Below are 18,229 nucleotides of genomic sequence, written 5' to 3' on the forward strand. Positions count from 1 at the left end.
AAATACTGTTACAGGCCTAGCCTAAATTAATGGTTAATGGTTGGGACTGTCGCAGTTCACAAAGGGTCAGGGGACTCTTTTGCATTTCAAGAAAATTAGAGAGTGCATGTGGATCATTTCTGAAAAGTGAATTGCTTGATTTACAATAGAAACTCAACAGTAGAAAGATAAACACATAAATGACTCCTGACACTGGTGCTGGAAGCATCACCAAATCTCAATTACTCATTACACTTCACACCTACAGTGCAGTATCCAATCAAATCAGGAACACATAACTCACATGACCAAAGAACTTTCACAGTATGACAGACAGTGTTAGCTAACTTCCAGCCACCCTTCAATACCGACCAGGACAACAGTATCATCTCTCACTCCTCCCTTGTTAGGTTTGTCAGCAGGCGGCCACCTCTCCTATGGCCCGTTTAAAATCTCGTTAGTGGCTAATTAAATAGTGCTCCCATCTCTTTTTTGCATCGCCCTAATCGAGCTAATTAACTACGAGCTTCATCTTCTAAGAACGTCACTTCAGTGGCCAACCGAGACCCTGGTTTCCCCCCAGAGCCCAACCCAGGATTGTCTGCGGCCCTCCCTCAAGACAGAAAGATCCTGAGGCAGGGACAGATAGGTAGGTCACCCCTCCTTCCCCTCCTCTGTGCTCCAACTCTGCCACTTTCACTCCTCCAAACTCTTTCCAAGAAACAAGTTGCAGCATAAAGGTGGTGCGGTTAAATGTAGATGTGACATCATTGATTGAGCTCCCAGTTGGCAAAGAAGTTGCTTGAAAGGCTGCATTGATCAGCCATTTACATAATGGCCCAGCTGCATTTGTGAGAACTAAAGAGATGTATGGGACGAAATCTGCACTTTATTGGCGTTAAGAGATGGTTACAGCTGAGTCAGAGTGACTCACATATACTGTATCAATTTAGATAAGGAATATTTGCACAGTAGAAATCTCGCTTCGATGCAAATGAAATGGCTCACCCAGTACTATGACAGCTGCAAAGTCAAGTAAACTGTTACTGTAGTTATTACGAGTCCAGCAGGTCTTCACTGATATATGACTTAAGAAGACCAGAGAAGGTTTTTAGAAAGCAATAAGCAATATTTTTCATTATTCAAGGACTATAATCAAACATTTTTTTCCTTTTATAGAAACCACTAATCCACCTAATAAAACCCATCAAAGACTTTGAAACTAAGAGAGACTGCAAATCAGTCTATTTCTATAATTACCAGCTCTACCAAGTATACACCAGATAGGACATTTTCTTTAAAGCTTTGATTGACAAAGCTGTAATACTGATTCTGAACTTAATGTTTAACGTCATTTTTATATAATCCTGCTAAGACTTACCCAGTGGACTGTGTGCTGTTGGTGACGACCTTGAGGCTGGCAGCATTGCGGATAAGCTTATCCAGCGTGGCCACAATCTGGGCGAATTTGGGTCGCAAGTTTCTCTCTTTTACCCAGCAGTCCAGCATGAGTTGATGCAGAGCTGTGGGGCAGTCCATGGGTGGAGGCAGCCGATAGTCCTGCTCCACAGCATTTATCACCTATATAAAGGATAAAAGAAAATCGGAATCACTTCTAATCACCAAGTATTGTGTTGAGAGAAAATAGACAACACAAGGAGAAATGAGTCAATGAAAAAAACAGAGAACAAAGGAGAAATGAGTCAATGAAAAAAACAAGAGAGGGAGGATAGAAGCACATGAATAAGGAAAATGATGGAAGAGTCAGAGAAGCAAATAGGCTTTAGGTAATACATGGAAATAAGGGCCATAGAAAGATTAGCTGTGAGGCCTAAAAGGCGACCATGTAGTGAGACAGTGGCTTTTGGGCAGTAACAGCACAACAGCTTTGTGAGACAGAGAACATTTCAAAGGGCAGCAGTTACATCTGTGCCATTAAGCATAAATATATCACATCATATCATCTTACATCTTGATTGCTCATGTCCCAGTACGGCCGCTCACCGTACGACATCACCTCCCACATGACAATGCCGTAGCTCCACACATCACTGGCTGAGGTGAACTTCCTGTAGGCAATTGCCTCAGGAGCTGTCCAGCGAATAGGAATCTTCCCTCCCTGTGGATATGCGAATGAGTAGGTGAGCATGAAATACTGGAGGGATGGAGCACAAACACAGAGTCACACACACGTACAAGAGGGAAAAAGAGGGTGAGTAAAACACAGTCTAAGGAAAACACTGAAACACAACACATGGGTGCATGCTGTACAACTCAAACACCACTTTCACACAAGGTTAGTAACACATTTACAGAAAATGATATGCACAAATGTGTAGCTATGAGAATATTTAATGTGCTACAGACTGTATTTTTCAACATCAGTATATCATGATCATTTTAGAATAATTTCTTGTACCAGACTAATTGAATTGTAGGCAGGATGACTGATATACCAGCAGTATCTCTCAAAGTAAAGAACACACTTCCCAGTTAACACCAGTGCTTCCTGTCACCAAGAGACAGGTACTGTAATGCATCATTCTTCCTGACATCGCTCTGGGTGGTTTTTCTCCCCTTCTTGCTTTACTAAACAGCATATACATGTTGTAAGTGACTTTTCAGTCAGCATAAATCACTTGTTTGTTGATTGTAACATATTCAGAAAGCTTTAACTAAGTTGCATAGGAACCTTTCCTGTATTGAAAAGTCAACTGACACAGAAGTACAAAAAACTGAACTTATACAAGCTGGAGGGGGCTGCCTATTCAGGACAATTATATTCAATCTCAAAAGATCTGTTGGCCTACATGCTGTGTCATTTAAAGAGTCAAAATCAATATTTCATATCCAATATTACAGTAATTTGTCACCTAACTACTACAGTGCTACAGTTCCAGTTGGAATCAAGCCGAAATATCCTCTAGGTAAAAAAAATAAAAATAAAAAAAAATCTATAATTCTGTCCTGTGGAGGTACTTTGTGACTCCAAAAAGTTTTATCCACTGCATTAACTGTTCTTATTCTCCTCACACTAAGAAGAAGAAGAACTCCCTTTCTACCCAGAACCGTCATGTCATGTGGGAACAGACTTGACATAGATCTATTTTTAATACACTCATACTTGTCTGTTTTGTGAATTCATATGTGAAAGGGACTAAACAATGAAAGGTATTCTGTTGATGTTAACATGAAACAATTAGCACCTTTAAACATGGATTTCAAACATGAATACATATATACAAACACATACACGCTGACTCACCAGGGAGCTGGTGTAGGTGGGGTCTGTAGGGTCATCTTCAAGGAACCGAGACAGGCCAAAGTCAGACACCTTACACACCAGATTACTGTTGACCAAGATGTTACGGGCAGCCAAGTCTCTGTGCACGTAGTTCATGTCTGATAGGTACTTCATGCCTGCTGCGATTCCACGCAGCATGCCAACCAGCTGGATCACCGTGAACTGCCCGTCATTGAGCTGGCAGAAGAAGAGAGAGAATGACAGGGATAAATTGGAACGTAGTTCAAGGTTGCATGCTCAAAGGATTACATGTTTGTGTCATTTTAACCTTTATTTGCACTGTGTTTCTTACTTTCTTTGCATATGTCTGCTTATCTTTCATCTCCCAACACTCCACATTGTGACTTCTTTCTCTTTTCTACCTACCCATCACCCATTGTTCTGTCTACATATCTTTTTGTACTCTCTTTTTTCTGGCAGACAGTGTATGATGTGACTTTAAAGCACAGATTCATTGGAGACTGAGCTCTTTCTAAATGTCACCAATTGCCTGAATACAGTGTTTGTCAGATATTCATTGCAGTCTCTGCAGCGGAACTTGAGAAGACCTTTTATGGTTCCAAAGAAAGTGAGATAAGTAAAAGCAGGATCAAACAGATTTTGAGGGGCTTATTTGCTGGATAGTGTTGCAATGCTGATAAAATCACAGATACATGTTTTATAAGGAGTAAATAATAGTTAGGCTAATCTGGCATGTAATGTGTTTCATGTGTGCCTGTGTTTTCTCACCCTTAGGAAAGAGTCCAGTGCCCCATTCTCCATGAACTCAGTCACAATCATCACTGGCCGGCTTTTGGTGACCACACCTTCCAGACGGATAATGTTGGGGTGGTCGAACTGGCCCATGATGGAAGCCTCAGACAGAAAGTCTCGCCTCTGGCGGTCAGTGTAGCCCACTTTGAGAGTCTTGATGGCTACGATGATCTCCCGACGCCCAGGCAGCTTGAGACGTCCACGACACACCTCCCCAAACTCTCCTGTGAGAGCCCAGGTGAGACAGCCAGATAAACAGCAAAAGAGGAAGAGGAGAGATGGTTGGAGAGACAGAGAAAGAGGGAGGGGAGAGAGGCATGATGGAAGAGTGGAGGAGAGTGAGGGAAAAGAGGGGAGAGGGGACAGTTAACTGGTTAGAACCAAGGAGCCAGGGAAGGCTAGCAGGAGGGGTGGGACAGGGGGAACTGCAAGAGAAGCCAGGACTCTAGGCCAGTGTCAAGGAATGATGGAGACAGGGGAGCATACAGTGACTTTGTAATGTTAAGTTACGAATTAAATTCAACAGCACAGACAGTGTGAGGCATGGTGATGGAATGTGATAAGTTGTAAAAATGAAAAACTGCACGTTGAAATAAACAAACAAAAAAAAGGTAGAGTGACAGGCTGAATGGAGCTTATGGGGACAAAGGAGGGAGGGGGCAAGAAACAGATGGGTGGTGCTAAGCTTTGGAGGGGCTGGAGAAGCGGGCACAGGAGGAGGAGATCGGTGGAGACAGAAGCTTGGGGGTTCTTGGGGTTGTAGATGCTTTACGTTTAGAGTCTTCACCAAGCATGTGCAAGAATGCAAAAAATAAATAAATAAATTAGACAAAGAGGGCAATGTGTGTCAACATGGGTGCAAACATGACAGAATGGGGGAAGTCAGGGGAGAGAGGGCAGGGGATTGGGGAATGGAGGGATGGAGTGAGGAAGGGGAAGAGGAAAGGAGGGGGACAGGGGAGACAGGGGTTGAAGGTTTGTCACTTTAAAGGCGAATGCCGGGAAGCGACGGGTTTCAAGTAGTAGCCTCAGTAGTAGAAGAGCTGTCGTAGTAGTAGTAGGAGGAGTAGTAGTAGTAGTGATGGTAAGAGCAGAAGCAGTAGTAGGGACTCCCATCTCTGCCCTCACAACGTCCTCCACTTTGGCTCAGATATAATACTAAAACAACTCAGAGTCCTGCAGCTTTTGAGCAAAGATATTACTATCAAATGCATCAAATACATAAATGTTTTTTACCGTCTACAACATCAAATGTAAGGAAGGATTTCTAAAGGAGGGGACACAACCACACAGTGGAAAAAGTGTGAGTGCCAGGAACAGGGGTCAAATACAATGATCCAGTAGAAGCCTTTAATATTTACAATGTTCTCAAAACATTAAAAAGTGGGCAGGGTCAGAGGCAGCCAGTCCTGGTCTAGAAACATTCCAATATCTTAGACCCCATTCAGACAGGATTAATACTTCAGAGGGGTGCAGGAGATAAATATCAGTCATGCTCCTTGGTAACACCCAGTATAACCCTGGACATTTCCCAGGCTCCTACACATAAAACAATTTATTGCAACATAGCCACTACCCCTCTGATAAACCTCTATGGTCTGAATCTCCACATGGACTTTCAATAACTCTATGTCATTAACCAAGTAATGGGTCTATATAAAATTCTTTTCATTAAACCTCATGATATTGAAAATGGGAATTTGCACAACAATACTCACACTTACATCTTATAACCAAAAGGTCTATATGAAACAATATGGAAACAAATATGGCAAAAACAATAGGGCTGTAATTAATATTGGAAGAGATAAGAGAAGAAACATACATGTGCTCAGACAGGATTCAAATCTCTCCCAGGGAAAGAAATCCTGTCTGTATGGGGCTGTAGTCTTGTATTGTCCACAGTCTACTTCCATTGGTTTTAATCAGATTTTCAAATCATTTGGAATGGACTGCTGTGTCATATTTATTTAAACCAAATTAATTTCCTTAAACAGCATCTCTCTCATTCCAGGATTGGATTCTGTTTAAAGGACATGGGGGAAATGATAATTGACCAAACAAAAGGTATTACAGCTGCTTCAAATGCACAAGGCACAGTAAAAAATGTAAGGATGCTAGAAGTGTGAGTCTTTACTAAATAACTTAAAGGGGACCTAGTAATATTTTGAACAAAGGGAAGTGCTAGAGACATCTGGAAGACTAGAAAAGGGTTCCTAAGAGATGACGAATAAACTAAGGTAGGGAGCAAGGAGAGGGCTAGTGATGAATTGAGTGAAAGTACCGCTTGGTGTGAAGTCCTCTAAGGGTATGGCCTGGAGGTGACTAGCAGTCTTCCCCCTGTAGCTCAGGAGCTTTGGTGGGTTACCTGCGCCAATGACCTCCTCGATCTTCACACAGGAGACGTCGATCTCCTTGGCAAACTCGCGCACTGCCTCATTGGGGTCCTCATAAGTGAAGGGGTCAATGTAGACCTTCATTCCAGGTGTTACTATAGGGGATTCAGTGGCAAGAACAGAAAAGTGAATCTATGCTGCCAAACAAACATTTTTAAATAGATAACACTGTGTACTGAGTTGAAATCATTCATTCACAACACCTTATTACAATGCTAAGATGATCAAGTCAGTCTACAGTATGTTATGTGAACAATACTTTAGTGGGTGAGCATGGCCAGTCATTTCTTATACTGCTGTTGGAATGTAGAGTAATTGAAGAAGGAGTAGCATTTCAGCAAAGAGACTTACTGTACTGCTGCAGTTTCTCTGTGTACTCTGACTCTGAACCATTTCTCTGCTTTCTGTTGAGAAAGATGAAAATACAAACTGAGTCACATGAACTCTACACAGCAGGCTGCAAATACTGGAAAGGAACAAAGGCATGATGAGAAAACAGATCCCTAATGATGTCAGTAGAAATGTAGCCACATGAAGACAGGGCTTGGTGAGGATTGATATTCTTTTCACATTGGACGCAAGGGATACACTATACCTAAAGACTGTATCGGTGTCTGGTGGTAAAATAATTCATACTTGGGGACTGTAACTCGAGTCTAAACAAAAGGATATCACACCATTGTCTGAAGCAGCAGGTGAAAGCCATTCACTCTTGGTTCCCCCAAAATGAGTAGCTGAAACAAAAGCAGATTCAAACAGCAAGCTCAGCTGTCTTGCCTCCCTCACCCTACAGATATTGCACTGTTTATTTCAATTCAATCTGCCTCTCGTTTACTCCTCATGGACTCTCCCTATCTTGCGGTGATTCTGTCAGTCCTTTTATTCCATTGCTCTTCTCTCTTTTTTCTTTTACTCGTGTCTTTTGGTTTCTGTATCCTCTATCTGTATCTTTCCACATATGTCCCTTCTGCATTTGGGGCAGGGGGTTTGTGGAAGGGGTGCACAAAGATGATGACAGAGCGAGGGGGCTGGGTTGTTGAAATTACATGTTAATGTGCCTCCTTTGTTGTTTAACCAGTAACCAGGGCAATAATACCCGATGGTGATTTGCATGTTATTTCAAATTCTAATTTGGTTCCTGAATATGTCGAAGCTCTGTGTTTTGTATTATTAGTATTTTTCTTTTCTTCTTCTGTGGCAGCCAGACCAGCAGCTAAGCCAAGACCTTGAGAGAGACACAATGTAGTGGTGTGAAAATAGGAGAGAGCAAAGAGGCAGAAGGGAGAAGGAGAGGAGGGGGAGCCAGGGAGATTATTATTCAGTCTAGCGTGACCGATGCCCACGCTTGTCAGCCGCTGCCTACACTGGCTTATGGAGGGAACCCAATGGGCGTCAGTCAGCAGTGGGTGCCAACCTTTCACACATATACACACACACACTGCATTTGTGTCTGATAAATGAATGGTATAAGGCTAAACAAGTATGGGTAGACCCATCTGATGCAGTGTCAAACTGTTTGAAAGGTGAGAGCAGGCACTTGCTTCTTCCCAGTCAAGTGGGCCCAGCAGACAAGGGCGCATCTGGGTTCTTTTTGGTCGGGCAACCACTCAGTTGACTCTGAGCGCCGAGCCATGAGGGCAGGCCTATCAAGCCCAACAGCTGTTCCACCATGCTGTGTCCAGTGAGCAAAGCAGCATTTTGGCCAAAAGCTATTTACTATTCACAGATTCAGAAGGCTAATCTGGCATTCAGTGGCCTCACAGGTGGCACCGCAATCCACTGAGACTGTCCGGGGGTGATTTGGAGGACATGCAAACAAAGTTGACATTTGAGGCTATCTCAATTTTTTTCAGCTTGAAGGAAAAACATTTTCCACAAATGTTTCTGTGAGTCTTTGCTGTTTGAACATTTTCTCTAGGCCAGCTGAAAGTAAATGAGTTGGTGTAGAAGTGTTTGCCACGCTGTTATCTACAATTGCTACTAAAGATGCTCATCTTTTATGTCTGACTGTTTAAGAGGCTGATAGAGAAGTTTCTGACCTGAGGCAGACGATAGCGATGACCACAACAGCAAGGGTCAGCTTTAGGTGTCAGAGAGAGAGAGAGAGAGAGAGAGAGAGAGAGAGAGAGTTACAAAAATATCACACACATGCACCCACACTAGCTGCAATCCATTTGTATAACCGAAGACTGTGCCGCTTTGTGTCCTCTGCTGAGTCAAACTATTGGCTTGTAAACCGGTCACATCTACCAATCACATCTACTCACAGAATGTGGAGTGATGTGAAACTAATAAATGCATTTATAAATACATATTATTAAGTTCTTATACTTGGTCTACTTAACAATGAGTATGATGTAGAGTAAGAGCTAGGCTGATATTTACCAAATCATAAGTCAGTTTCTACATAAGCATTTCAGGTATTTTTGCATGAAAAATAGGTGCAGCGGCTTTTAGCTGTATAAGCTTTTGAGCCTCCATTATGTCCATAAGCTTATGCACAGCACTATTAAAGAGTTATTGCTGCTAAGCCACAAATATCTCAGTATATCCCTAGGTAATAAAGTAGGTATATGAGTTACATACTTTGCAGGTTGGTGCTGAAGTCAGCTGGGCTGCTGTAACGACCATAACCAGCCACTGTTCTGGCACGGACCTGGACCACATAAGGCGTACCGGCTTTGAGACCTTCAATGCGGGCATTGCTCCGTTGGGCAGTCATAGTATGGGCAATGGCCTCACCCTGATCCTGCAGACACAAGGACAGTCAGTGATGAAAACAAAATTAAAACGCAGCCCTCTGTGCTGTCTCATTCATCATCCTCCCGTCTCTCATGGTCTGCCCCCCGACATGGCTGACCAATCTAAAAACCATGCAGGAAGGCAAAAAAAATGTGGAGAACATGAGTGAGAAAGAGTAGTGAAGAGACATAGATTGTAGTCAGTGTGTTAATCTGAAGCAAAAAAGACAAGACTGCAAACAGAGCAGATATACACTGAGCGCCTTTGTTCTCTCCCTGAGGCAAATCAAGTCACAACTCTCTGGGCCTCTGGAAAATACAGAAATGCTATAATGCATGGATTAAGGGGAGATGGGGGTAAGAGAGAGGGCAAGAGGGAGAGATGGAATTAGGGGTATAGAAAACTGTAAAGCATAATGGAAATATGGGAAAGGACTGTGAAAAGATAAAGAGAAAATTGGAAGGATGGATAGATGAACGCAAAAACGGGAATAAGTAGGAGAGGACGATCACACAAGCTAAGATTGGAAATGGTGATTTGCCTCACTGCAACCATGTGTTTATCAGCAGTGGCATAGTCTTCCAAATTTACAGAAACACAGATGAAATAGAGACCATGCAAGTCAATGAAATTGGATTGAATTAGAGGCACTGACTTACACTGCCGCTTACCTTCTCATGGTACTTAATCTCATAATCCAGAATTATTCCATTGGGTTTCTCTGGAGGCAGCCAGGACAGGCTCATGGTGCTCGCTGTGGCCGCCATTAGGTGAACTGTAGGCACTGCAGATGGAGCTGCATAGGGCAAGACAAACAAAGGAAAATCCATTTGATTTATCATTTTCTGTGTTATGCCCTTTCAAGTTCTAGCCCTTTGTGTGTCAACAGAAGCCCAGACACAAAGTCTTAGGCTGTGGGCTTTGTGAAAAGCCTTGGTCAATAGTTAGAATGCAGAACCATTCCCCACAAATGCTCAAATTCTCCCTCTCAGAGTCCTTGGGGAGGGAGAGGCGATGTCTGATTTTTCTGTGACAAGATAATAAAACTGCAAAACTGATGGATATGGCTCTGGCACATGGAGTTCTCTGCCCTACACATACTGTAACAAGCAGACGCATACAGATGTAGGTATTTCACACTTTTAACTTTCTTGCTGAACTGTTGCTGCACTTATGCTTCATCATCTAGAATAAGTGTTGAGGAAGAGTCATGTTCTCCTTTTTGCATGTCATGGTCTCCTCTTTTGTTTCTCACTTTGTACTTTCTTTAAATTTGCTTTTTATCCTGTCCTCTTTAGCTCTTCATTTTTATCTTTCTTTTCATCACTGCAGACCTCCAACCCCTCTCTGTCTTAGTCTCTCTCCTTTACCCCCTTCCACCCCCCACACTATTCCCATTTTTTGTTAAAAGCCTTATAATCCACAGTTTTCCCCTTGCATTTCCTTTCTCCCTCTGCTGCCTGTGTTTGTGGCCATCCTGGTGCTTGCTGTGACCGCCATTCAGTGAACTGTGGCCACATCCTTCAGTTTCACTCTCTCTCTGCTCCCCAAACCTTCCTTTCCCTGCTTCTTTCCCTCCTCTACAGCCTCTTCCATTCTGGCCTTCCAAGTCTCTCGTTCCCCTAAGAAGACAATACTGACTAGGCAGATCCTCTGGTTACTCTCGCCAAGGGATTAGGGGCCCTCCTCCAGGAGAAGACGTTGTGGTAACCATGGAGGTGGGCCCTGGGGCTTATCACCATCCTAGTATTTATTTTGGTTCTTAAAAGGTGAATGTACATGCAGGGATAGTCTTGGGACTACACCAGAGGATAATCTGATCACAGTTGATGCTCTCTTGCACTCTTCTTTCACTTCGCCTCTCTCTCTCTGAACCCAACTGACCCAAAGCACCCAAAGATGGACGGTGGTCCCTGTCAGCCCAGTGCCGGACCCCTTGTAGAACAATGAGGCACTCACATGAGGCCCTGTGAGGCCTTTGAGTCCCAGACCCACAAACAGAAGGCATTCCTAAAGCATCTTTTAGGAGCAGGAACATAAGGTTAGAGGTGATGAGGAGAGGCTATGGGGGAGGAGAGAGATGATGAGCTATGGAGCAAGGGATAATCCTTTGTGTTGTCTAAGCCTGCAGAAAGTGTAAATTTAACATAGTGACTAAACACAGCCAAGGAATAAATTAAGAGCCATGGGAGAGACCAACTCACAAAAAGAAAAGTGTAAAGTAAGCTCAACAGCACTGAAAATTATTGAGACCGTTTCAGGCAAACTGACCCAAATTTACAAATTTCTAAATTAAATTGTAAAAATGTTCAATCTGCTTAGCTACCTACTACCAGTTTGCCTATCTGCCTATTGCAATCCAAAATCAATAAATCAATTTAGAACCAAATTTATATTGTAAAAATCTCAAGCAGTGAACAAGTATACAAACCTATCACTACTACTTTAAGTTGTTCTGTATATACATTAGCTGGGATTCAATCTTCAAATATTAGGGGGATTTAAATCTTATAAAAAAAAAAAAAAAAAAAAAAAAAAAAAAAAATTTAATCTCAGCATTGGCCTAGTTAATGCTGTGGGCTGGAGAAGCAGTGGGCTGGAGAAGCAGTGGGAAGCTAGAATACTGAAGGTTCAACATTTTGAATACACACTGCCTCGCTATTTGCTATTTGCAGTGGTGTTAGTACAGAGCCTGCTGTGGGCGTGTGAAAAAGGTCCCTTTCTAAGCTCATTCAGAAGAATGCCTCCTTTCTCAATCCTTGTTCAAAGGGAAAAAATATGCAACATACTCCTACATACATACAAGAAACCGATTCGTACTTCTTAGGTGCAGACTGCATTATCTGACATTCTTTTGTGTTTTGTCCAGCCTTTGAAAGTTGGCAGTGCTTATGGGTTCAATATAGATCTTTGACAGGTAGCCACAAGGCTGCAGCTGTACCTACCAGCCTGATTTGTGGTGATGTTCACTGCAGAGAACTGAGGTGTGTAGGGACTCTTGTTGGAAACACCGTTGACTGCCTGGATCTCGAAGCTGTACTGTGTGTGGGCTTGTAGGTTACGGACTGCCACGCGGCGCTGGGTTAGGCCCAGGTGGCGTGGTGAGATGTCAACATTGTCATCACACCGTGAGCACATTCCCCGCTCAGGCAGGCACTTCTTACAGATGACATTGTAGAAGATGTCGTCACGACCACCCAAGTCACGTGGCTCACTCCATTCTAGCACGAGAGAGGTTTCGTTCACAATGGAGATCACACTACGTGGTGCAGAGGGAACAGCTGCAAAAGGAAGGTAAAGCTTGGATGAGATGAGGAAAATAGGTTTGGAATGAGAATGAATTTAATCTCCATGCACAATAGCTGTAAAGAAATTTATCTTGGTGACAGTGCAGAGACATATTAACAATAGACAAAGATTCATCTTGAAAAACACATTTTACATATCATTATACACGCATACATCCATTATTCCTTAGCTGCTATCAACACAATTCATGACCCATGAATTTTTGTTGTGCTCTGGTATTAGTACATTTTTCATGTATTAAGTATAATTTTTTCCCTTCCACATAACAAGAGACTGTTCCAGCAGTTTTGCAAAAAAGAAAAAAAAGGACAGGAGTTCAAATTTGAATTGCATGCTCATTTCCACTGTGTGTCTCTGTGTGTGTGCGTAAAGTGCTAGGGGGATGAGCGAGACAAACTATTGGCAGCGCCTTGGCAATTCTTATCCAATTACCGGGGCCTTATCTCTCACTGCACTGTGAAAGAATCAGATCCCCACCCCTGCAACAGAAAAAAGGATCTTCTTGCACTGCTCAGCGGTGAATGAATTAGCTTCTGTGTGCGTGTTTGCTGAAAGCACTAGCACTACAAAAATTCCTCTACTTTCTGTCTGTAATAGGGTGGCAGCACTGAGAATAAATAGACTTTACAAAAAGGCGGGTAGGGGAGGGATTTGATGATAACGTTTTGGATAATGTTGGGAAAGCAAGCAAACTTGTTTGCTGTCAGTGTGGCGTGGTGGGAATGTACTCTTGAGAGCTCTTATCAGCCACTAAGGGCACAATTCAAAGAGGGAAGTTTGAGAGAACATTTACAACAGAATCAAATATTTTGTTTTATAGTTAACAACATAACTATAACTATCTCAATATGATGTGTAAACCAATTTCTGTATTAACTTACTGGTGCAGGGGGACTCTGGAGAATCAGTGTCTGAGCGGTAGTAACCGTTTCGACAGGAGCAAACATTGGCTGCTCCTGAGGTGGCACGGCTGTTGACTGGACAAGGCAAGCAGAAGCTGTCTCCCTGTTTGGACTTGAAGGTGCCAGGGCTGCAAGCTAATGACAAAAGAGAGAAAGATGGAGGAAAAAATGTGAATAATAACTTGATTAATTTATTGGTTTGGCGCATAGAAGGGAGTTGGCTTGTGTATGACGATTTTAGGTAAAACCATTTTTTGCTACACTTATATATATGTGTGAGCAACATTTTCCTAAGTGGCAGCATTTTTTCTCGAATGGAAATACTGAAAATACATTTTACTTTCAGTAATGCTTACTTTTAGTATACAAGCATTTACAACATTATGCATTCTCCTCTTAGCTATATTGTATAATTTGATGTTCACATGGTCTGCATTTGAAACAATGTTCCAGCTCACTGGTAAAATGACACCATATTTGATGTGTCTGTCTGTTTGCATGTGTGCACATGCATATTATTTGTTTTTGTCCCCTTAACCCCAGATATCCCCCTTTCCTTTGGTTATGGAGACATCTGTCAGTAGTGGAAAAGGAGAGGGGTGTTTGATGATCATGTAGCTGTTTGCATAAATCCATGCTCACACGAACAGACTGTCAAGCCAAATTACATACACGACCTTCGGCGGCAAAACACTGACGTGATGCTTTCTTCTGAATACAGTCTTTTGTGAAATACATATAAACATAGACAACAAATCAGAGAGGCACACATGCCATATGCCAGTGTGCACACAAACACAGGTCTGCTCATGACTGTGCAAAGATACATGTCTGTACACACACACACAGACGTAGCATCCTGGCCTGAAGTCATTTCAGTGCACTCAGTTTTAAGAGGCTTTTCTCAAAATATATCTCTGCATCCTTCTGTTTTTGAGATAATTTCCTTTACAGATGCACACAAAACAAGTTCAACATAGTTTTACCTAAGCTGGTTCTTGATTAGGTGAAGCCCAGTTAATCAGATGAAAACACTGCTAGCCTTTGTAAATGCCCTGTCTCCATTTATAGCCGCTGTTTGGACATTTACAACTCAGCTGATAAGCTGCAGATATACATGGAAACACTGACAGCGGCACTGTGATCCAGAACACTTTGTCAGGCTCCATATCTTTGATAAACTGTCTTGTTAAAAGATGAATGAGTGTGCTGCAATGCCTAATAAAAAAGACAAGAGCAAGTAAGACAAGCAAAGTTTACAGGGGCCAGCTGATTAGCTGACCCACTAGTGCATTAGCTCGTCAATGTCAAGGACACATTGCTATGTTTTGCCCTCTGAAAGATATACTTAATTATCACCATAGCTTCTGAGTTTGCTTTTTCACTCCCTGTTGGAAAAAGCTAAGGCTGGAGTTCGAATCTACAGAAAACTACTTCCTGCTCCTGCTGTGATTCCCATTTTTGAAAGTTCAATATTAGCCTAAAACCAACAGTTGACTGCACTGTGTACATTAGTACTGAGTCTATTTGTTCTTCCGCCATTAATCAGAATCATCCACACCAGAGGAAGTACTAGATGACAAACAGATATGAAATGACCTTGACTTTTACCTGGTGGGAGAACAACTTTTGTGATTTGGTATTGCGACCTATTTACGTTCACAAGCTACAAACTATTTTTCAATTTGCAGGGGATGAAAACACATTAGCCTAACGAATGACACTGAAAGAGTATTCTCATTATGAGAATATATTTATTTATTAGGGAAGGACTGAAAGTGCTGATCATTCACTTCCTGTGAATAAAGGGTTTTTTTTCTTCTCCTCTTTCTTTCTTCCGTTTTCTCCTTAGAGGAGCCACTAAGGAATGAGGGAGAAAGAGAGACAAGGGAGTAGAGAAAAAAGGGGGGCAGAGGTCGAAACACAGAAAATGCTAATCCTGAAGGCGCTTTTCCCCCTCTTCCACACTCCCCTGTGTCTTATCCTGTCATGCAGAACATAGAGCTTAAGGAAGTGATTAGAATGGATGCTGAAATTGGAAAGTGTGGAGCATGAAGGAAAAAGCAAAGAATATTGGGGTGAAAACTGTGCGACAAACGAGTGGAAAGGAAAGAAAAAGGATCATCGATTAATATTAATGCAGACATCCTTACTGTGACTCTGGTGGCTTATTAATGAGAGCTCCAGCTTTCAGATTAGGAAGGAGTGTGACTGGTGAAGACTAGGACAGAGAAAAGGAAAGCAACAGTGGTGGAGCTAGAGGAGATAGTGCATGTTGGAATGAGGACAGGAAAGCAGACAAAAGATGAGTCACAGCCAATGGATGAAGAAAATGAAAATGGAGTAACGGCGAGTGGACCTGAGGAAAGATGATGTGAGAAGAGAGGAAGGGAAGGAGGGTTATCCCTTGTGGTTTCCACTAATGCTTTATTAAAGAATGTTTTATCCTGTTGCTTTAACCCTGAATTGCCAAGAATGAGCGTTTAATCACATATACCATAAATTTACTATGCCCTCACTCTTACACACATACACTCTCTCTTCAAACGATATGCACACATCCAATAAGGGTCTTACAGAAGCTGCCAGGGTAAAATATCAACCCACTCTTTGCCTAATTGCCCACATGGTTACTGAACAAATGGTCTTCTCAGCTTCATGTCATTCTGCTATAAGAAGAAGAATGAACCCTCAGGCAAGTGAGAATGATGTGCAAAGCATTACACAAAGTATGCATGCACAGACACCTCCCAATCAGCCTTGCTGATCAATAACCCTGACAGCTCCCCTTTCTCTCTCTCTCTCTCATTCTGGTGTCTCCATTTGACCTACGCTCCCTAAGCCTAACGTTACTCCCCCATGCCCTCCACCACACACATATTTTCCATTTATCTTTCCCTCTGCTCTTACTGTCACCTGCACTCCATTTCAGCAGAGACCTTGCTGTTTAAATTCACCTTGCTCTCAACCTCTATGATCCCATCATGTTTTCCATCAGACCTGAAACCATCATAGGGCCTCCTGGCTCTCATAAACAGACAGCCTCCCCGTGCATTTTCATTTATTTAGCAACCAGCTGCCAGCCAAACCTGAGGTCAGAGTGAACATCCGCCTGCTGACAGTGTCATCTACTGGGTATTATTTTACCCTGTAGTCATTGGAATAATGCGTCAAAGAATACAAGGCAAATAAATGGTTCATAATAATATGACAGCTGGACAATCCAGTGAAAGCCAAAACAACACCAATTCAATCTGTCCAATGTGTCCACAGCAGTCATGTGTCAGATAACATGTCCTTCAGAAAGATTTTGAATCTTCTCTACTCATTCACTGTAATTAACTCTGTGTAGGAGCATCAGATACTGTGTACGTGAAATGTAAATGTGATTTTTCTCAGGAGTACTAATGTAATTATTGATTATTATAGGGAAATCTTTCCAGCCTCGCCATCATCTTCCAAGAAGGGAAGACTGTGACATAAGCTAAATTCTAAAATTTGCATAGATTACCGTGGATCACTTTGGCAGTAAAGAAAGGGCTTGAACTTTACGCACCCTGTTGACTCTTTAATCTCTAGATTAATCCAATATTGCTAATACTGAATAATGAAATTCTGGACGGACATAAAATATCTGTTGTAAAAACTCTCACCTTGACACTGGGTATCTTTAATTGCTGGTTCAAAACCAGCTGAGCAGGTGCAGGCTCCTACAGGAACCATCCACTCTCCATCTCCATTACAATAAAGCTTCAGTGGTACGGACACCTCCAGGGCATTGGGGACACAAGTTCCTGGTGCAATAACCAAGGATGTGGCCTCAGCCCCAGTTGCTGTCTCTGGGAAAACGGCAAAGTTGGCAATTGTGGTGGAGCACTTCTTATAAAACACCCTCACTGAGATGAGTGACATGCAAGCACCAAGGTCCTGGAAGGCCAAATAGAACCCAGCTTTGGACAGTGGCCCGAAACTTCGGACTTTTGTGTTTACACTTCCAGTGTCGAGCATAGAAAAGCTCTGGTCTGGAGCAATAGTGTCCACTTTCACATATGGGTTCTCCATCCAGAAAGGGCTGGTGGCTGTGGCAGAGTCTGAGTCTGACTCATAGTAGAAGAAGTTGAAGGTCTCTTTGCAGGAACCTGGGATATTGGGGATGCTGTTGCAGTCTCGCACTGTGAATTTCATCTCCACATACATGCGCAGCACATCCTTTCGTGGGATGAAATCACTGCGTAGCCAGTTGTTCTGATTGACTTCACGTACATTGCAGACTTGGTAAGTCCGGATAGGGTTCATGGCATCATCGTAACCACTCACCTCTTCCCACTGCAAAGAGAGTAGACAAAGACAAACACGTTAGAGGCAATAAATGTTTGTGGATTTCTGACAAATACTCACAGTTTGACAGACACTAAAACATGTGTGGTATATTCACCCATCTCTGTATGTCATGTTCTATGGTAAAAATAAATAAATAAATAATAAAAGTAACAGGGCAGAGGCAGACCTAGGAAGAAAAAAAAAAGCAAGGGGAAAAATATATATACATATATATATATAATTCCCACTTGTCCCACACTTTAAGGTGGTCTTGTATTCCTTCCTTCAAGCTCAGGTCCTCTACCAGAGGCCTGGGAGCTTGAGGGTCCTGTGCAGTACCTTAGCTGTTCCTAGGACTGCACTCTTCTGGACAGAGATCTCAGATGTTGTTCCTGGCATCTGTTAGAGCCACTCTCCCAGTTTGGGGGTCATAGCCCCCAATGTTCCTATTACCACGGGGACCACTTGTGCCTTCACCTTCCACATCTTTTCTAGCTCTTCTTTCAGCCCTTGGTATTTCTCAA

General features: G+C 42.5%; 1 protein-coding gene across 1 annotated transcript in view; it reads right to left on the reverse strand.

The window, feature by feature from the left end:
- The window catches only part of ephb3b (eph receptor B3b), a 62,513-nt gene that overhangs the window by 8,040 nt on the left and 36,244 nt on the right, over positions 1-18,229 (reverse strand). The window contains exons 3-15 of the mRNA XM_020596858.1: positions 17,039-17,711; positions 13,365-13,520; positions 12,120-12,455; positions 9,846-9,970; positions 9,019-9,181; positions 8,764-8,768; positions 8,472-8,512; positions 6,784-6,836; positions 6,405-6,527; positions 4,013-4,260; positions 3,245-3,460; positions 1,949-2,098; positions 1,361-1,560 (exon numbers count right to left, since the gene is read on the reverse strand). Coding sequence (XP_020452514.1) covers positions 1,361-1,560; positions 1,949-2,098; positions 3,245-3,460; positions 4,013-4,260; positions 6,405-6,527; positions 6,784-6,836; positions 8,472-8,512; positions 8,764-8,768; positions 9,019-9,181; positions 9,846-9,970; positions 12,120-12,455; positions 13,365-13,520; positions 17,039-17,711 — 2,489 coding nt within the window. The remainder of the gene's footprint in view (positions 1-1,360; positions 1,561-1,948; positions 2,099-3,244; positions 3,461-4,012; positions 4,261-6,404; positions 6,528-6,783; positions 6,837-8,471; positions 8,513-8,763; positions 8,769-9,018; positions 9,182-9,845; positions 9,971-12,119; positions 12,456-13,364; positions 13,521-17,038; positions 17,712-18,229) is intronic.

Source organism: Monopterus albus, unplaced genomic scaffold, assembly GCF_001952655.1.
Source record: "Monopterus albus unplaced genomic scaffold, M_albus_1.0 scaffold31.1, whole genome shotgun sequence".
Lineage (NCBI taxonomy): Eukaryota > Metazoa > Chordata > Actinopteri > Synbranchiformes > Synbranchidae > Monopterus > Monopterus albus.